The 17,019-nt window shown below is 42.9% G+C and overlaps 2 protein-coding genes across 8 annotated transcripts in view; both read left to right on the top strand.

The window, feature by feature from the left end:
• Positions 1-17,019, top strand: part of MAST2 (microtubule associated serine/threonine kinase 2) — a 379,580-nt gene that overhangs the window by 329,904 nt on the left and 32,657 nt on the right. For all 7 annotated transcript variants that reach the window (XM_074961832.1, XM_074961828.1, XM_074961827.1 and 4 more), the window contains 4 exons: positions 8,056-8,188; positions 10,908-10,969; positions 13,564-13,649; positions 16,736-16,944. In XM_074961832.1, coding sequence (XP_074817933.1) covers positions 8,056-8,188; positions 10,908-10,969; positions 13,564-13,649; positions 16,736-16,944 — 490 coding nt within the window. The remainder of the gene's footprint in view (positions 1-8,055; positions 8,189-10,907; positions 10,970-13,563; positions 13,650-16,735; positions 16,945-17,019) is intronic.
• On the top strand, positions 2,569-4,194 carry LOC141992649 (uncharacterized). The gene is made up of 2 exons (XM_074961982.1): positions 2,569-3,209; positions 3,785-4,194. The coding sequence occupies exons 1-2, from the start codon at positions 2,627-2,629 to the stop codon at positions 4,192-4,194; spliced, it is 993 nt and encodes a 330-aa protein (XP_074818083.1). The 5' UTR covers positions 2,569-2,626.

The raw sequence follows: 17,019 nt of genomic DNA, 5'->3' as shown, positions 1-17,019 counted from the left end.
TGCCTTTCAATGACTGACTTACGGGGCTCAATGTTTCGCTTATCGAAAAGATCAAGAGGTGATTTTATTGTGGTATATGGGTACCTCAGTGGAGAGAAAATACAAGGAATTTAAGGGCTCTTTAATCTAGCAGGGAAATGGAGAACAAGAATCAGTGGAGCCGAAGCCAAAAAATTCAAAGGAGAAATAAAGCATATATATTTAACAGTGAGGGTGATGAACAGTTGGAACAAACTACCAGAAGTGGTGGATTCTCCATCTCCGTTCAAATCCAGACTTGGATGCCTTTCTGGAAGAGATGCTTTAGTGAAACACTTTGTTGGGCTCAATACAGGGCTAGTCACTGGATGAAATTATCTGGTCCTGTGTTACACAGGAGGTCAGATTAGATGCTCTAATGGGCCCTTCTGGCCTTGGAATCTATCGAGCTGAGTAAAGTTGCTTCTTTTTCAGGCATTATTGCAGCTAGATAAATTCTGGCATGATCGTGCTTAGAGATAGGCAGTGGAACAGCTCATGTAAGAAGCAAACTTTCACAAGTTAAAATGAGATTGTACCAACAAGGAGTGAGTTTTAGCATGTGAACTGTTGGAAGACAAACTAGCTGTGTGAAGCTTTTTTCAGAAGGTGGACAGCTTAGTGCCACAACGTTTTTTCTTTTCAAGGAGGAAAATTATGACAACAAAATATATGTTTGTATTTTAAACTAGCTGAGATTTCTTGAATAATAAAATTGAGAGTATAAGGCAGGTATTTACTGCGTTGAGTCTTCCAACTTTCAGTGAATTTTCAAAGCGGTCGTGGGAATTTTGCCGTATTGAGTGACTCTAATTAATTTTAACAATTTACTTAAAAATCTTCCCCACAAGTTGACATTGGGATTGAAAAAGCAAAACTAAAGTGAAATAGATTGCTATGAATCTTGTGGTGCTTACCGTGCTTTATACTGAAATTGATATATGTCACTAGAATAGCACACGTCCCCTTAGAAGAGTAAGAGAGCATTTGCCAAAGTTTAATGCCATCTCTGTAGAGTGGTGTTCCTCTTGGAAGCACTTCCTAAATCATACGTGCCGTTAGCTGCAAGTTAATGTATCAAGAGATTCCTGTGCTAGCTGCTGCACCTGTCCTTCTGAGATGGGCGTGGGAGTAGGTGGAGGCAATAGAATCTCTGAGACTTGAGTAATGAACTCCAAAGCTTGTAGTGACAGCCCTGAAAACAAAGGGGCAAGACCCCAAAGTATATAAATACTGTACAGTTCTCTATTTTAGTATTCTCTGTGTTTTTTAAATCACTCTATCTACCTAACCATTTAAAAAAAGTTATTTATCTTATTCTACTGACCACAGTGCCATCAGTGCTAATGTTCCATCTGATACTGTATATAGGAGCAAGAGTATCCTAACAGCTTTCCATTGTAATAGTTTGGCTGTCAGTTTTCTCTTACACTTCGGAGCATGTGAATTCACTCATTTTATAACTTAACCTTTAATTTTGCTGTGCTTTCATCAGACCAGATGTGCTGTTAAATGATACAAAATGTACTAAAATTGTTTCATCTGAAACAAAGGTTATATCCAACCACTCATATGACTCCTGCTTCTTCAATACAACATGAAAGGACTGAACATGTAGGTCAGGTGAGGAAATTGGAGTAATGCGTGTCAAGGGTTTTAATTGTTTTATACAATGTTGGTTATTTAATGTTTAAATCTTACCTCCCAAATTGTAAAATGCATATCGTTTATTTAAGGGCTGAGTATTTGGGCTTTGAAGGCAGCAATTCAGGCTCTCAGGTGAATACTTTAAGTTGACACATTTTTCAAATGTGTGTTGTTTACCAATGAGACAGTCTCTTGGGGAAAATGTGTAATTTAGCAGTGGTTTTTGACAGTGGTTTTATATTGCAGACTGGAACACTGCTGCAGGAGGCTATTCCATTCGGTTATGTAAAACTACATTTAGAGAATCTCTTAAAAGTACTTTCTACTAAAAAGATTAGTACAGCTCTATTGATTCCACCTCTCTTCCCCGTTCCTTCTTCCATCCTTTCCTTGTCTGTTATCTTTAACTATTATCTATTCACTGGCTGCTTTCTCTCTCCCAATGAGTCTTATCTTGGGGGGAAAAAAATCCTTCGCTACCTCCCACTCCACCTGCCCTCCTAGCCTTTTCCTATTACTTGCCTGTGTCTGGGTCTCACAGTGCGTAGACTTTATCTCCCCCAACTCTCCCTCTGATCTAGTTCCTGTCTGCTGCTCTTACTAAGCCCTGGTCGACACTAGGAGTTGAGGTTGAATTCAGCAGCGTTAATTCGATTTAACCCTGCACCCGTCCACATGATGAAGCCCTTTTTTTCGACTTAAAGGGCTCTTAAAATCAATTTCCTTACTCCACCCCCGACAAGGGGATTAGCGCTGAAATCGGCCTTGCTGTGTCGAATTTGGGGTACTGTGGATGCAGTTAGACGGTAGTGGCTTCCGGGAGCTATCCCACAGTGCTCCATTGTGACTGCTCTGGACAGGACTCTCAACTCAGATGCACTGGTCAGGTAGACAGGAAAAGACGCACGAACTTTTGAATTTCAGTTTCCTGTTTGGCCAGCATGGCAAGCTGCAGGTGACCATGCAGAGCTCATCAGAAGAGGTGACCATGATGGAGTCCCAGAATCGCAAAAGAGCTCCAGCATGGATCGAACGGGAGGTACGGGATCTGATCGCTGAATGGGGAGAGGAATCCATGCTATCAGTACTCCGTTCCAGTTTTCGAAATGCCAAAACATTTGTCAAAATCTCCCAGGGCATGAAGGACAGAGGCCATAACGGGGACCCGAAGCAGTGCCGCGTGAAACTTAAGGAGCTGAGGCAAGCCTACCAGAAAACCAGAGAGACGAACAGCCGCTCCGGGTCCGAGCCCCAAACATGTCGCTTCTATGATGAGCTGCATGCCATTTTAGGGGGTTCAGCCACCACTACCCCAGCCGTGGTGTTTGACTCCTTCAATGGAGATGGAGGCAACATGGAAGCAGGTTTTGGGGACGAGGAAGATGATGATGATGATGAGGTTGTAGATAGCTCACAGCAAGCAAGCGGAGAAACCATTTTTCCCGACAGCCAGGAACTGTTTCTCACCCTGGACCTGGAGGCAGTCCCCCCCGAACCCACCCAAGGCTGCCTCCCGGACCTGCCAGGCGGAGAAGGGACCTCTGGTGAGTATACCTTTTTAAAACGCTATACATGGTTTAAAAGCAAGCATGTTTAATGATTAATTTGCCCTGGCATTCGTGGCTCTCCTGGTTATACTCCCAAAGCCTTTGCAAAAGGTTTGTGGGGAGGGCAGCCTTATTCCATCCACCATGGTAGGACACTTTACCACTCCAGGCCAGTAGCACATACTCGGGAATCACTGTAGAACAAAGCATTGCAGTGTATGTTTGCTGGCGTTCAAACAACATCTGTTCTTTATCTCTCTGTGTTATCCTCAGGAGAGTGATATCATTCATGGTCACCTGGTTGAAATAGGGTGCTTTTCTTAAGGGGACACTCAGAGGTGCCCGTTCCTGCTGGGCTGTTTGCCTGTGGCTGAACAGAAATGTTCCCCGCTGTTAGCCACGGGGAGGGGAGAGGGGCTACCCACGTGGCGGGGAGCGGGAGACAAAATGCGACCTTGTAATGAAAGCACATGTGCTATGTATGTAATGTTAACAGCAAGGTTTACCGTGTTACATTGTTCTAGAAAATATGTCTTTTTAAATACCACTGTCCCTTTTTTTCTCTCCACCAGCTGCATTTGTTTCAAGGATCACAGGATCTTCTCCTTCCCAGAGGCTAGTGAAGATTAGAAGGCGAAAAAAATGCACTCGTGATGAAATGTTCTCTGAGCTCATCGTGTCCTCCCACACTGACATAGCACAGACGAATGCGTGGAGGCAGACAATGTCAGAGTGCAGGAAAGCACAAAATGACTGTGAGGAGAGTTGGCTGGCTGAAGAGAGTAAGTGGCAGGTTGAAGAGAGGGCTGAAGCTGAAAGCTGGCGGCAGCGTGATGAGAGGAAGCAGGATTCAATGCTGAGGCTGCTGGAGGATCAAACCAATATGCTCCAGCGTATGGTTGAGCTGCAGGAAAGGCAGCAGGAGCACAGACCGCCGCTGCAGCCCCTGTGTAACCAACCACCCTCCTCCCAAGTTCCATAGCATCCTCACCCAGATGCCCAAGAACGCGGTGGGGGGGCCTCCGGCCACTCCACCCCAGAGGATTGCCCAAGCAACAGAAGGCTGGCATTCAATAAGTTTTAAAGTTTTAAACTTTTAAAGTGCTGTGTGGCCTTGTCCTTCCCTCCTCAACCACCCTTCCTGGTGCTTCTCTCCTCCACCACCCCTCCTGGGCTACCTTGGTAGTTATCCCCCTATTTGTGTGATGAATGAATAAAGAATGTATGAATGTGAAGCAACAATAACTTTATTGCCTCTGCAAGTGGTGATCGAAGAGAGGTGGGGAGCGTGGTTAGCTTACAGGGAAGTAGAGTGAACCAAGGGGCAGGGGGTTTCATCGAGGAGAAACAAACAGAACTTTCACACCGTAGCCTGTCCAGTCATGAAACTGGTTTTCAAAGCTTGTCTGATGCGCACCGCGCCCTTCTGTGCTCTTCTAACCGCCCTGGTGTCTGGCTGTGCGTAACCAGCAGCCAGGCGATTTGCCTCAACCTCCCACCCCGCCATAAACGTCTCCCCCTTACTCTCTCAGATATTGTGGAGCGCACAGCAAGCAGTAATAACAGTGGGAATATTGGTTTCGCTGAGGTCTAACCAAGTCAGTAAACTGCGCCAGCGTGCTTTTAAACGTCCAAATGCACATTCTACCACCATTCTGCACTTGCTCAGTCTGTAGTTGAACAGCTCCTGACTACTGTCCAGGCTGCCTGTGTACGGCTTCATGAGCCATGGCATTAAGGGGTAGGCTGGGTCCCCAAGGATAACTATAGGCATTTCAACATCCCCAACGGTTATTTTCTGATCTGGGAATAAAGTCCCTTCCTGCAGCTTTTGAAACAGACTAGAGTTCTTGAAGATGCGAACGTCATGTACCTTTCCCAGCCATCCCACGTTGATGTTGGTGAAACGTCCCTTGTGATCCACCAGTGCTTGCAGCACTATTGAAAAGTACCTCTTGCGATTTATGTACTCGCCGGCTTGGTGCTCCGGTGCCAAGATAGGGATATGGGTTCCGTCTGTGGCCCCACCACAGTTAGGGAATCCCATTGCAGCAAAGCCATCCACTATGACCTGCACATTTCCCTGGGTCACTACCCTTGATATCAGCAGATCTTTGATTGCGTTGGCTACTTGCATCACAGCAGCCTCCACAGTAGATTTGCCCACTCCAAAGTGATTCCCGACTGACCGGTAGCTGTCTGGCGTTGCAAGCTTCCACAGGGCTATTGCCACTCGCTTCTCAACTGTGAGGGCTGCTCTCATCTTGGTATTCTTGTGCCTTAGGGCAGGGGAAAGCAAGTCACAAAGTTCCATGAAAGTGCCCTTACGCATGCAAAAGTTTCACAACCACTGGGAATCGTCCCAGACCTGCAACACTATGCGGTCCCACCAGTCTGTGCTTGTTTCCCGAGCCCAGAATTGGCGTTCCACCGCATGAACCTGCCCCATTAACACCATGATGCCCGCATTGCCAGGGCCTGTGCTTTCAGAGAAATCTGTGTCCATGTCCTGATCACTCACATGACCGCGCTGACGTCGTTTCCTCGCCTGGTATCGCTTTGCCAGGTTCTGGTGCTGCATATACTGCTGGATAATGCGTGTGGTGTTTAATGTGCTCCTAATTGCCAAAGTGATCTGAGCGGGCTCCATGCTTGCCGTGGTATGGCGTCTGCACAGAAAAAAGGCGCGGAACGATTGTCTGCCGTTGCCCTGATGGAGGGAGGGGTGACTGACGACATGGCTTACAGGGAATTAAAATCAACAAAGGGGGTGGCTTTGCAAGAAACTGAATGGCCCCCTCAAGGATAGAACTCAAAACCTCAAGGATAGAACTCAGAACTGGGTTTAGTAGGCCGTTGATTTCACAGAGGGAGGGAGGAGAAAATGAATATAAAACAAATCTGGTCTATTTCTTGTTTTGAGCCACTTCATCTATCTTTATACATCTTGCTGGCAGCAGACTGTGCAGTATGACTGCTTGCCATCATCAACACCTGGGTGCTCGGCAGAAGACGGTGCAGTATGACTACTGGCCATCATCTTCTGCTAGCTGCAGATTAACAGACAGTGCGGGACTGAATTGCCACGAGACGAAACAAGGGAAATGACCTGGCTGAGTCACTCCCATGTTTGCCCAGGCGCCCGGTTAAAAGAGCACCCAGGACTACGTCGATGACGGCTACCAGTCATACTGCACTGTCTGCTGCCAAAAGGCAATAAACTGCTGCTGTGTAGCAATGCAGTACCACGTCTGTCAGCACCCAGGAGACATACGGTGATGGTTAGCTGAGCGGGCTCCATGCTTGCCGTGGTATGGCGTCTGTACAGGTAACTCAAGAAAAAAGGTGCAAAACGATTGTCTGCCCTTGCTTTCACGGAGGGAGGGAGGGAATGGGGGCCTGACGATATGTACCCAGAACCACCCGCGACAATGTTTTAGCCCCATCAGGCACTGGGATTTCTACCCAGAATTCAAATGGGCGGCGGAGACTGCGGGAACTGTGGGATAGCCACCCACAGTGCAACGCTCCGGAAGTTGACGGCTGCCTTGGTACTGTGGACACACTCCGCTGACTACATGCACTTAGAGCATTTGTGTGGGGACACACACAATCAACTGTATAAAAACGCTTTCTACAAAACCGACTTCTATAAATTCGACCTAATTTCGTAGTGTAGACATACCCTAAGATCACTAATGACTTCTTCTTAGCCAAGTCAGAGGCACTTCTCACCTCCTTCACTCGTTGCTGCCTTTGGCAAAATTGCCTATTATTTGCTTAGTGCTGACTTTGAGCTCATCACTGAATGGATTATATAACAAAAAAGTGGCCCTTGTTCCAAGGTGCTTACAGTTTTAAAAGCATCCTTTTCCTCATCCACTTTCTCTCCTCTTTTGGTTTTTATGATTGTATTTGTTTTTTTGGTCATCTCCTGTCTTGCTAACGACTCTCTCAGGTAAATTGTGCTGTTTGATGTCAGTCGCTGGTCCACTGTACAAAACAATTACTCAGTTCAAAACACTTTGGTAGTCTCTGCACAGGAGTCCAGCACTGGTAAACAATGTGGTTTGCAGATCAGAGTTAAAGGTACTTTAGCAACACTGTCTTAGGAAGCATGTGCATCCTGCCTGAGCTATCAAGTGGTCCCAGTCACCACTGACAGGTTAATAGTTTAGAGCAGTTTGACAAACAGAAATGAAATCTTCTGTGATACTGAAATTCGTAACTGCATGCAACATAGTTTGAAGCAAGATTAGTGCCTTTATAGAATGTTTTGCTCAGCTAATTAAGTTTGATGGGAGCTTGCTGTTGAGTGGCTTAATTCATCTTTCTCCCACGCTGAGATGGCAGAAAACTTCACATACGTCCTCACCTCAAAACTTCTGTTTCTATAGTGTACATCATGGACTATAGCAACATAAGAACTTAGGGCAAGCTAAATATTGGAGGTATCATGACACTACTGCATAAATCCCCTACTGTCAACTTTTGTTTTATAAAATGTTTTCTTACCATCTCTTTTGTCTCTGTTCATTGGCAAAGCCAGCTGATCCGAGGATATGGACATCCAGCACAGTCTCTGAATACATCTAATGGTTTACATTTTTCTAGAGCAGGAGGCTGTACATCATGTTGATATACTTGTTGTGACTGTAAGTGTTTTGCAGCATCCTTAGGCCTTGGAATCAGTTTTGGATATATTTGAGCAGGCTAGATGTTAAAGCTTAACAATAACCGTGTTTTTTCCCCTCCTTTTCTGGGGGAAATAAAACAAGAACAAATTCTCTTTTAATTTTGGAATCAAATCACTCATATCTCTTGTCCTACTCTCTCACTTTAGGAGTTTGATCCCGAAGAGTTCTACCATCTGTTAGAAGCTGCTGAAGGTCATGCCAAGGAAGGGCAAGGAATTAAATGTGACATTCCTCGTTACATTATCAGCCAGCTGGGCCTTACCCGGGATCCCCTGGAGGGTAAGAACTTCTTACTTTGCATCCTTTGGGCTAAAAGCCTTTCCAAATATCAAGTATGAGCCATCTTCAATGGTCATTGCTCTGTTAAATGAGAACTTTTTTCCCTTTAATTCACCTGCCCCTTTTTGTCCTCATCCTCTCTTGCTATTCTCAAAATTTAAACTGATGTGGAATGGCCATAGAAAGGCCCATTTTGCAGCACAACCAGCACACTTCCACTACACAGAGGGACCTTATGAGTGCATTCTGAAGCCCCCCACCATGAATGCTGCAAAGCCATAGAGTCTGTGTATAGGTGCAGGGGAGTTGCAGGGTCATTGTCTGAGTGGATCAATTGGCCACAATCCCTGCATTTTGGACGGAGTAGTGCAGGAGTCCACAGATGCTGCTTCACTGAAGAAACTGTATTAACAGACACAGACTGACTGGTTTGGGAGTTGGAGAGGAGTCTATTATCCTAGCTTTTGTGTTGGTCCCCCAAGGAGCAAAGTTTGTTTACTCAAGCTTTGCATGAGGGACCAGGACTATTATCATTTTTGTAGAAATGACAATATGTTCTCCGCTATACAAGGCAAAAAAGTACAGACAATTCCTGCCCAAAGAGCCTACAGTCTCCATGATAATCACAGGGGTGACAGGATGCAGTGGGAGAGACAGGAGAGAGAGGTTACAGGATGGGGGAAGTTTGAGAATGGAAGGTGTTTTGTTCCCTTATTGGGTAACTCAGAGCACTACAGACTGCAACAGCGTTGCCATGTTGTATGAAGCATTCGTTAACCCTCCAATGAATAGTGTAGACATTTGGGGTTTTTTTAATAGTTATACTTAGAATGAGTGTTTGCTAAATGTGATGTCAGTCAGTCATTATCATAAATTCATATGACAGGTATAGTCTATACTTCTGAGAGTTCATCTAGATCAGTGGTTCTCAACCTATTTATCATTGTGGGCCTCTTATGCAGCTCTCTCTGTGTTACGTGGGTCGCATCCACATTATTTATATATATATATATATATATACACACACACACACACACTATTTGTATGACCCTGAAGATGTCACGTGGGCCGCAGCTGTGTGCTGATTGGACTGCAGGCAGGCCACGGTTGAGAACCATGGATCTAGATGCAGAAGTTTATACTTCTGGTCCCAAAAGGCATTTAATCATTTAATTTTTTTTAAACTTGTACAGTGTTTCAAGCAACCTGTTTTTGTAAAGGGAGATAATTTACAGTATATTTTATATATACAGACTTTTAAAATATTGTACGTTATATTGAACGATTTGGCAAATTTTTAAAAGATCTTGAGAATTTATCTGTTTTGTCAAAGCTTGAGAGAGTCAGTCAAATTACAGTACCTTTTTTGGGTTAAATATCAAGGATCCTTACTAACTGAGGATTATCATTATAATAGAGTACAAATAAAATGATCCAGACATTCTGGGCACCCTGACCAGCCATCTCTGTCCAGCACATGCTCTTAATCTATCCCCCTGCCCCATTCCTCAAGCGTGATCTGGAAGAGGCTGAGCAGGCCTGGCAGCCCTTCCAGACCTCAGTGTTCTACATGGTAAAATTCATGTGCTTTCTAATATGCTCCTGGGCACAGAGCCCCAGAAAATCTAAACTTTGAAATCAGTGAGTTATTGCACAATTAAATATTTCATCTCCGTGTTTTGTTAATCTCATTTAATCTCTTTTCTTCTGAGATATTTATAGGCACAAATTTTGCTTCCATGCTTGGCTCAGCAACAATAAACCCTGCCACAGAGACTGGAAGTTACCACAGAGTTTGGCAGCAGTTGAACTTTGGTTTTCTTTTTCTCTTGTGGAAACAGTTTTACCTTAATTTCTGCAATATTTGTCAGAATTACAGAGTGACAGGTTGGCAAGCAACATCAGATGAACAGTTTCTTAGGAAAATGTTCACCAGAGGTTACTGAATGTAATTTAATTAATTGTATCTGTTGAAATCTGATGTAAAGTGACGTTTCTGTTGATCCCTGTCAGGGAGGAAGAGAACCTTTCATTTACTTATTTCCCATAAAAAATTGTGTAAAGGTGTCGAGGTGCCTCATTTTCTGTCTATGAAATGGAACTGTAGAAATGTCAGTGATTTTGTTGTATCCATTTAGAGATTTCTTTTCGATACCAATACCCTTCTAGCCTGTTGCCTTTTGGACGTGGGATTGATCCTGTGAGGTGCTTAGCAACTCCTGAAAGGAGCTGAGCATCCTGAACTCCCACTGACTTTTCCATGGTTTGCGGGTGCTTGGCACCTTGCAGAATTGGGCCAACTAGAGACAAGAAAATTTTTAGAAATCTAATTTCCATACCCTAATGAGATGGGTATACCCGCATAGACATAAATGTGCAGACACATGCTGCTGACCCTTAACAAATTGCTGGAGAAATATTAAAAGCATTACCATGCTATTTGCATTTATTCATTATCCTTGTTGTAGGGAATATCTAGAATGCTACAAAATACTGAGGTAAGGATAATTGGTTGTCTTTGTATGAGGCATTACCTAAAACAGCTGGCAAGATTTTAAAGGTGACTGTTGTGTAATAGCATAACATTTTTGCAGGAAAGGAAGAAATGTGCTTTTCTGACATCTACAAATACTTTCTAAAATACTGTTTCTTTGCCATATAGAAACAGATTAATTATATGTTGAGACAGTTATAAATAGTCGTTCTTCGTTGTTTGCAGAAATGGCCCAGCTGAATAGCTATGACAGTCCAGACACTCCAGAGACAGATGATTCAGTGGAGGTAAAGAAGCAATATACTTGTTCTGTCTAGCTATTTCTTCCCTAGAAAGAAACAGTCTAATACAATGGTAAAAGATTTGTTAGGAAAACAAGATTATAATACAATGTATATTATAACACACTGAATATTTTTAACAAAATTTATTTGGTAAACAATTTTAAAATACTGTTAAAAGCTAACTTGCATGCATATAGAAACTTGGACATAGCTCTATAAATACTGTGAAGAAGTAATGATTTAAAGATAACTGGGTAACTAATAGAGGCAAATGAATATGGACAGGAATTATCAAGAAGGTTGACAACTTTTTTTTTTTTTACAACCATTAACAAAAATGGGCTAAGGAAAGAAATGTGTTGGCATAGGTAAAGAATCTTGGGGAGTGAATTTAGGATCCCAAGACAAGGATTTACTAATGATTTGTTGGGAAAATGTAGTCATTTATCTCTCCAGGCTTCATAGATCTGTAGGTTTTGCTTTGATTGTGTAACAAAAATGACAATTTATTTAAAAGATCTATTAGGGAAAGACCAGCTTTTGGCAGGGAAAGCTCCAGGCCTCCTAGGGATGCAAACTACATGTTGATGCGAAGTAGAATTTTCAAAAGTGCCTATGTGCTAGATTCTCCAAGGTACTTAGGCAGCTAAATCCACCATTTATTTATGTGCCATTGACATCCTTAAAACCACTGCTCAGCTGCCACCTAACCCCACAGGTGCCCAAGTCCTCAAGGTGCCTAAGTGTCCACCAGTAGGCACGTGCAAAGCCACCTAAGAATTGATGCTGCCCCCGCCACCCCCACCCTCCCGCCCCGCTAATGAGGTGCTCAGAGCCCTGGCTGAAGCCAAAGTCTCAGCAGTGCTGAAACAGGATTCTCAAACTAGACTTTCCCCTGCCTATCTCACCAGCAGAGCCTGATCACATAGGCATTCTCAGAGTCTGCACAAGACATACCACCTGTCACAAAAGAATACAGTTCAGGAATCTGTATGTGTATATGAATACGTGTGTCCTGGCTAATAGGGCACTCCGGGAGATGTGGATTCAAATCCCCGGTCCAGAGCAGGGACTTGAATCCAGGTCTCCTTTATCCCTGGTGAATGCCCTAACCACTGAGCTGTCGGGTATAATGACATTGGGGTCTCTCTCGTGAAAGATCTGGGTTTCAGCTTCAAGAGTGCAGGCTACCGGAGCGGCTGACCTGGCTTAGGTGCCTAACTCCAGAAAAGGGGTTCACAGCTGAAAATCCCAAGCAGAGGGAGGTGCCTCTCTCTGGCCCATCAGTTATGCACCTTTCCTCTGCATTTCACTCCTGGCTAGCTTAGGCAGCTCCCCACTCCGCTGGCTGGCTTCTGAGGCAGGTAACTCTCCCCATGTATTGAATGGGGAGCCTGGGTGCATAACTCAGGGCTGAGGATTGGATTCCACTAGGTGGCAAGGCACCTCGGGGTTAGGCATTGCAATACTTAAGTATTTTTGTAGATTTGGCCCTGAGCACTTTAGGAACATAAGTCCCACTGACTTCTAAATAATGTAGGAACTTTGAAAATCCCACCCCAGACTACAGCATAAAGTAAATTATGCTTGTCTCCAGTATGACTGCATACAGTACAGAATAATCTCTGCTGGAAGTGCTCGATGAAAATGGAGAATGCAAACATGACTTGAAGTTGCTGAGGAACTCAACATTTCTCAGCTAATATCCTGATTAGTACAAGAATACAATGGAAAGGAAGGATGACCCTGGGACTCAGAAGATCTGGATTCTGTTCCCATTTCTGCCACAGACCTCCTGTGTAACTTTGAGCAAGTCACCTGATGTCTCTGCCTCAGTGTCTGTCAGTTTTGAGCTCCTCGGGTGGAAGTAACTCAAAAAGCATGATATATATTGTTGTTAGAAATACTTCAGGTTTCAGAGTAGCAGCCGTGTTAGTAAGATGAGCTATTATCAGCAGGAGAAAAAAACTTTTGTAGTGATAATCAAGATGGCCCATTTAGACAGTTGACAAGAAGGTGTGAGGATACTTAATATAGGGAAGTAGATTCAATATGTGTAATGACCCAGCCACTCCAATATTTCAGCTTATTCGATACTGTGGGTCCTGGCGGACTATTGAGCATGATCAGAAAGTCAATGTGCAAAGGCTGCTCTGAGTTCCATGGTAGTTTAAAAAACAAACATCATTCATTACACAATAGAAGGATATTAGAAGGCTACCAGCGAAGGGGAATGGATCTACAATCTAACAGAAATCAAAATGTAATGTATTTAGTATGAAGAATTAAATGGAAGATTTCAGTATGACAGTGGTTTAAATGTGGCAACCATTTCTTAGTTATAGTATGTTAAGGGAAAGGAGTAAATATAAAATATATTATACCACCAAATATTTGAGACACATACATACAGATCTTCCAGTTACAAAGCAAAAGTTCCAGGACAATAGATTTTTTTTTGTTGTTTTTCTGTAAATTCAGGAATAAAATTAAATGATTTTCATATTTTCTATCCAGCAACGAAGTACATTTTTTAAAAGTAGGCTAGATTCTGGTGAATTGTAGGAAAAAAAAAATCCCTTCTCCTTGATTTTCAGAGTCGCGGGGCCCCTGCACAGTCAAAGAAAACTCCCTCTGAAGAGGAGTTTGAAAACATTAAGCTAATCAGCAACGGGGCTTATGGGTAAGGTTTTCAGGCTGTGTCTAGCATTTTGCTTTTCAAGAAGATGTTACTGTCAAGCCACCTGATAAAGAATTAGGCCTTTCAGACTCTTAATCATGATATGCCCTTGAGAGCTGCTTGCTCATATTACACTACAACTTTGACCTCAAGCCCTATTATGCTGTAACTTTTTCTGCTAAGTTTGCCTTCGCGATATGTGGACAAAACTCATATATGATAGATTAATGTGACATTTGAGAGGTTACAATTGAGGTATGACATTTGTGTGTTATCCAGGGCAATTATCTTTATGAATAATGGTGTCATTTATTTTACATTTTGTTTACATTGTAGTATTTCTTAAAGGAAAGAATATAATAATAAAATACATTTGTTTGTTAACATCACATACCCAGACATAAGTTCAATACTTATTAAAACTAGACGTTAAAGTGTAATTTCACTGTGAGGAGTTGCTGTGTAAAAATGTCGTAATGTTTCATTGTGTCTTAATGAGTCCAGAACAGACTTGCTCAGTTTACAGGTTAAAATTCCAACTGCCAGCCCCACACAAAGAACCCGGAATTTGAAATTTGACATTTCAAGTTTGGTTGATTAAGCTAACAGTGTTGATGTAATATACTTAGAGTTCTGTAAGGCATTTGACTTGGTACCACATGACGCTTTGATTAAAAAAACTAGATATATTAACGTGGTACATATTAAATTGATTAAAAGCTGGCTAACTGACAGGTCTCAAAATGTAATTGTAAAGGGGGAATCATCATCAAATGTGTTTCTAGAGGGATCCCACAAGAACAGGTTATTGCTCTGCTCTATTTAAAATTTTTATTATTGACCCGGAAGAGGGCATAAAATCATCACTGATAAAGTTTGCCAATCACACACCGATTGGAGGAATGGTATATAATGAAGAGGACAGGTCACTGATAAAGTGAGCTGGATTTCTTGGTAAGCAGGGTGCAAGCAAACCATGTGTTTTAATATGTCCAAAGTAAATGTGTACATTTGGATAAAGAACGTAGCCATACTTACAGGATGGGTGACTATCCTGGGAAGCAGTAACTCTGAAAAAGATTTGATGGTCATCGTGGATCATCAGCTGAATAGGAGCTCCCAGTGTGACTCTGTGGCCAAAAGGGCTGTTGCGATCCTTGGATAAATAAACAGGAGAATCTTGTGTAGAGTAGAGGGGTTATTTTACTTCTGTATTTGGCACTAGTGCGACCACTGCTGGAAAACTAGTTCCAGTTCTGGTGTTGGCAGTTCAAGAAGGATGTTGATAAATTGGAGAGGGTTAGAGAAGAGCCATGAGAATGATCAGAGGACTAGAAAACCTGCTTTATAGGAGCTCAATCTATTTAACTTAACAAAGAGAAGGTTAAGGGGTGATTTGATTAGTCCAAAAACCTACATGGGAAACAAGTATTTAATAATAGACTCTTCAGTCTAGCAGACAAAGGTATAACACAATCCACTGGCTGGAAGTTTCAGGCTAAAAACAAAGTGTAATTTGTTATAGGTGTGAGTAATTAACCATTTGAACAATGGACCAAGAGTTGTGGTAGATTCTCTATCACCAGCTATTTTTAAATTAAGATTGGATGTTTTTCTAAAAGATCTGCTCTAGGAATTATTGTGGGGAAGTTCTCTGGCCTGTGTTATAGAGGAGATCAGATGAGATGATCTTGGTCCCTTCTGGCCTTGGAATCTGTGACTCTCTGAAACTCCATTTCGGTTCTTTCTGGCTGTGATATTCAGGAGGCCAAATTCTACCCTCAGGCATACCTGTGCTGCCCCATTGATTTCATTGGGACTTAAGCACGTGCTGAAGTGCTTTTTTGAATTAAACGAAAATGTAATAAAAGCTTATTTTAGTCAGTAAGTAAAAAGGAGAGAGCAGATCGGAGAGCCCGTTTGTTAGATAAGAAAGTGCCATTTTTACAGTCACTTTTCCATGTAGACCCATATTTTCAAGTACATCCCTCTAAAGGTATGTTTACACTGTAGTTAGACCCCTGTGGCTGGCCCATGCCAGCTAGCTCAGGCTAAAGGGCTGTTTAATTGTGGTGTAGATGTTCGGGCTCGGGCTGGAGCCTGGGCTCTAGGACCCTGCAAGGTAGGAGGGTCCCAGAACTCAGGCTGCAGCCTGAACCTGAACACCTACGCTACAATGAAACAGCCCCTTCGCCCAAGCCCCCGGAGCCCGAGTCAGCTGGCACGGGCCCGCTGTAGGTGTCTAATTGCAGTGTAGACATACCCTAAAAGGCTAGAGGTGGTTTGCTCAAAGTCATATCCTTGCTATATGTACTGTGTACTTTATCCAGCTGATATGATACTGTGTTAAATATAATACAATAAGCCACTCCAGAGACAGGGCAGTGAGTATTGATTCAATAGAGCAAGCTAACTGAATGAAAACCTTATTTGCAAACTGTACTATGAATGTGCGGACAAAGATGTGCAAATGGTAGAAATGAAAAGGATATTTTACTGCAGGAAATCCTGCATCATGTTGTTACAGCTAATCCAACTCTTTAATTTGTGGCGCTTGGAAGGAAGTTGTACTGATCCCATTCATTTTAGGTCATTTTTCAGTTGACTGGTGATTGTAATAAATATTGAAATGATGAACAGTATGTGCCTCTACCCATATCCCCAAGATTGTGTGCTACAGTCTTCATTTATTGTCTGGACATTTGAAAATACTGCAGGAATGTATGGTTTCTGGTGTAATCTCACAGAGCTCTAGTCTTATTTCTGATGGAGGAATTGCATTTTTAATTTTAGTATGCAAGAATCTCAAAGTTGCGAGAGCTTTCCCTGATTAAGGCTGAGCTAGTCTCACCGCTGAGAATGTTATATATTTGGAGAAGCCGGTGAAGAGTAGCCTTCCCCATTTCTTACTCTGAGGAAAAGCCTAGAGAGATATCTTCTTCTGTAGTGATGCTTGACATGACAGATGTTTTATGTAGTCATAGGTAAACCTAGCAGGAGCCTATCAGTGTACGTGATGTAGTGACCCGCAATCCATTGTTTTTTAAATGGTCCGAACTGAAGGTAGGAACCCTTTTGTTGTGTTCTAGGGCTGTGTATTTGGTGCGGCACAAGACTACCCGCCAGCGCTTTGCCATGAAGAAGATCAACAAACAGAACCTAATTTTGAGAAACCAGATCCAGCAGGCCTTCGTGGAGAGAGACATCCTGACCTTTGCTGAGAACCCCTTTGTAGTCAGTATGTTCTGCTCCTTCGAGACCAAACGCCACCTCTGTATGGTTATGGAGTATGTGGAAGGTATTTGTCTCAGGCTTGAAAAGTATCTGGTTATATTACTGAATGTTTAATTGTTTGAAACATGTAAATGTTGCA

Source organism: Natator depressus, chromosome 8 (assembly GCF_965152275.1).
Source record: "Natator depressus isolate rNatDep1 chromosome 8, rNatDep2.hap1, whole genome shotgun sequence".
Lineage (NCBI taxonomy): Eukaryota > Metazoa > Chordata > Testudines > Cheloniidae > Natator > Natator depressus.
The sequence above is the reverse complement of the archived record's forward strand: the minus strand, read 5'-3'. Positions and strand labels throughout refer to the sequence as shown.

Bases quoted from the DNA above. Each gene is read 5' to 3' on its own strand.
- LOC141992649 (XM_074961982.1), top strand. From the start codon at position 2,627: ATGCAGAGCTCATCAGAAGAGGTGACCATGATGGAGTCCCAGAATCGC. The intron at 3,210-3,784 runs GTGAGTATACCT...TCTCTCCACCAG, and splicing joins AGGCGGAGAAGGGACCTCTG to CTGCATTTGTTTCAAGGATC.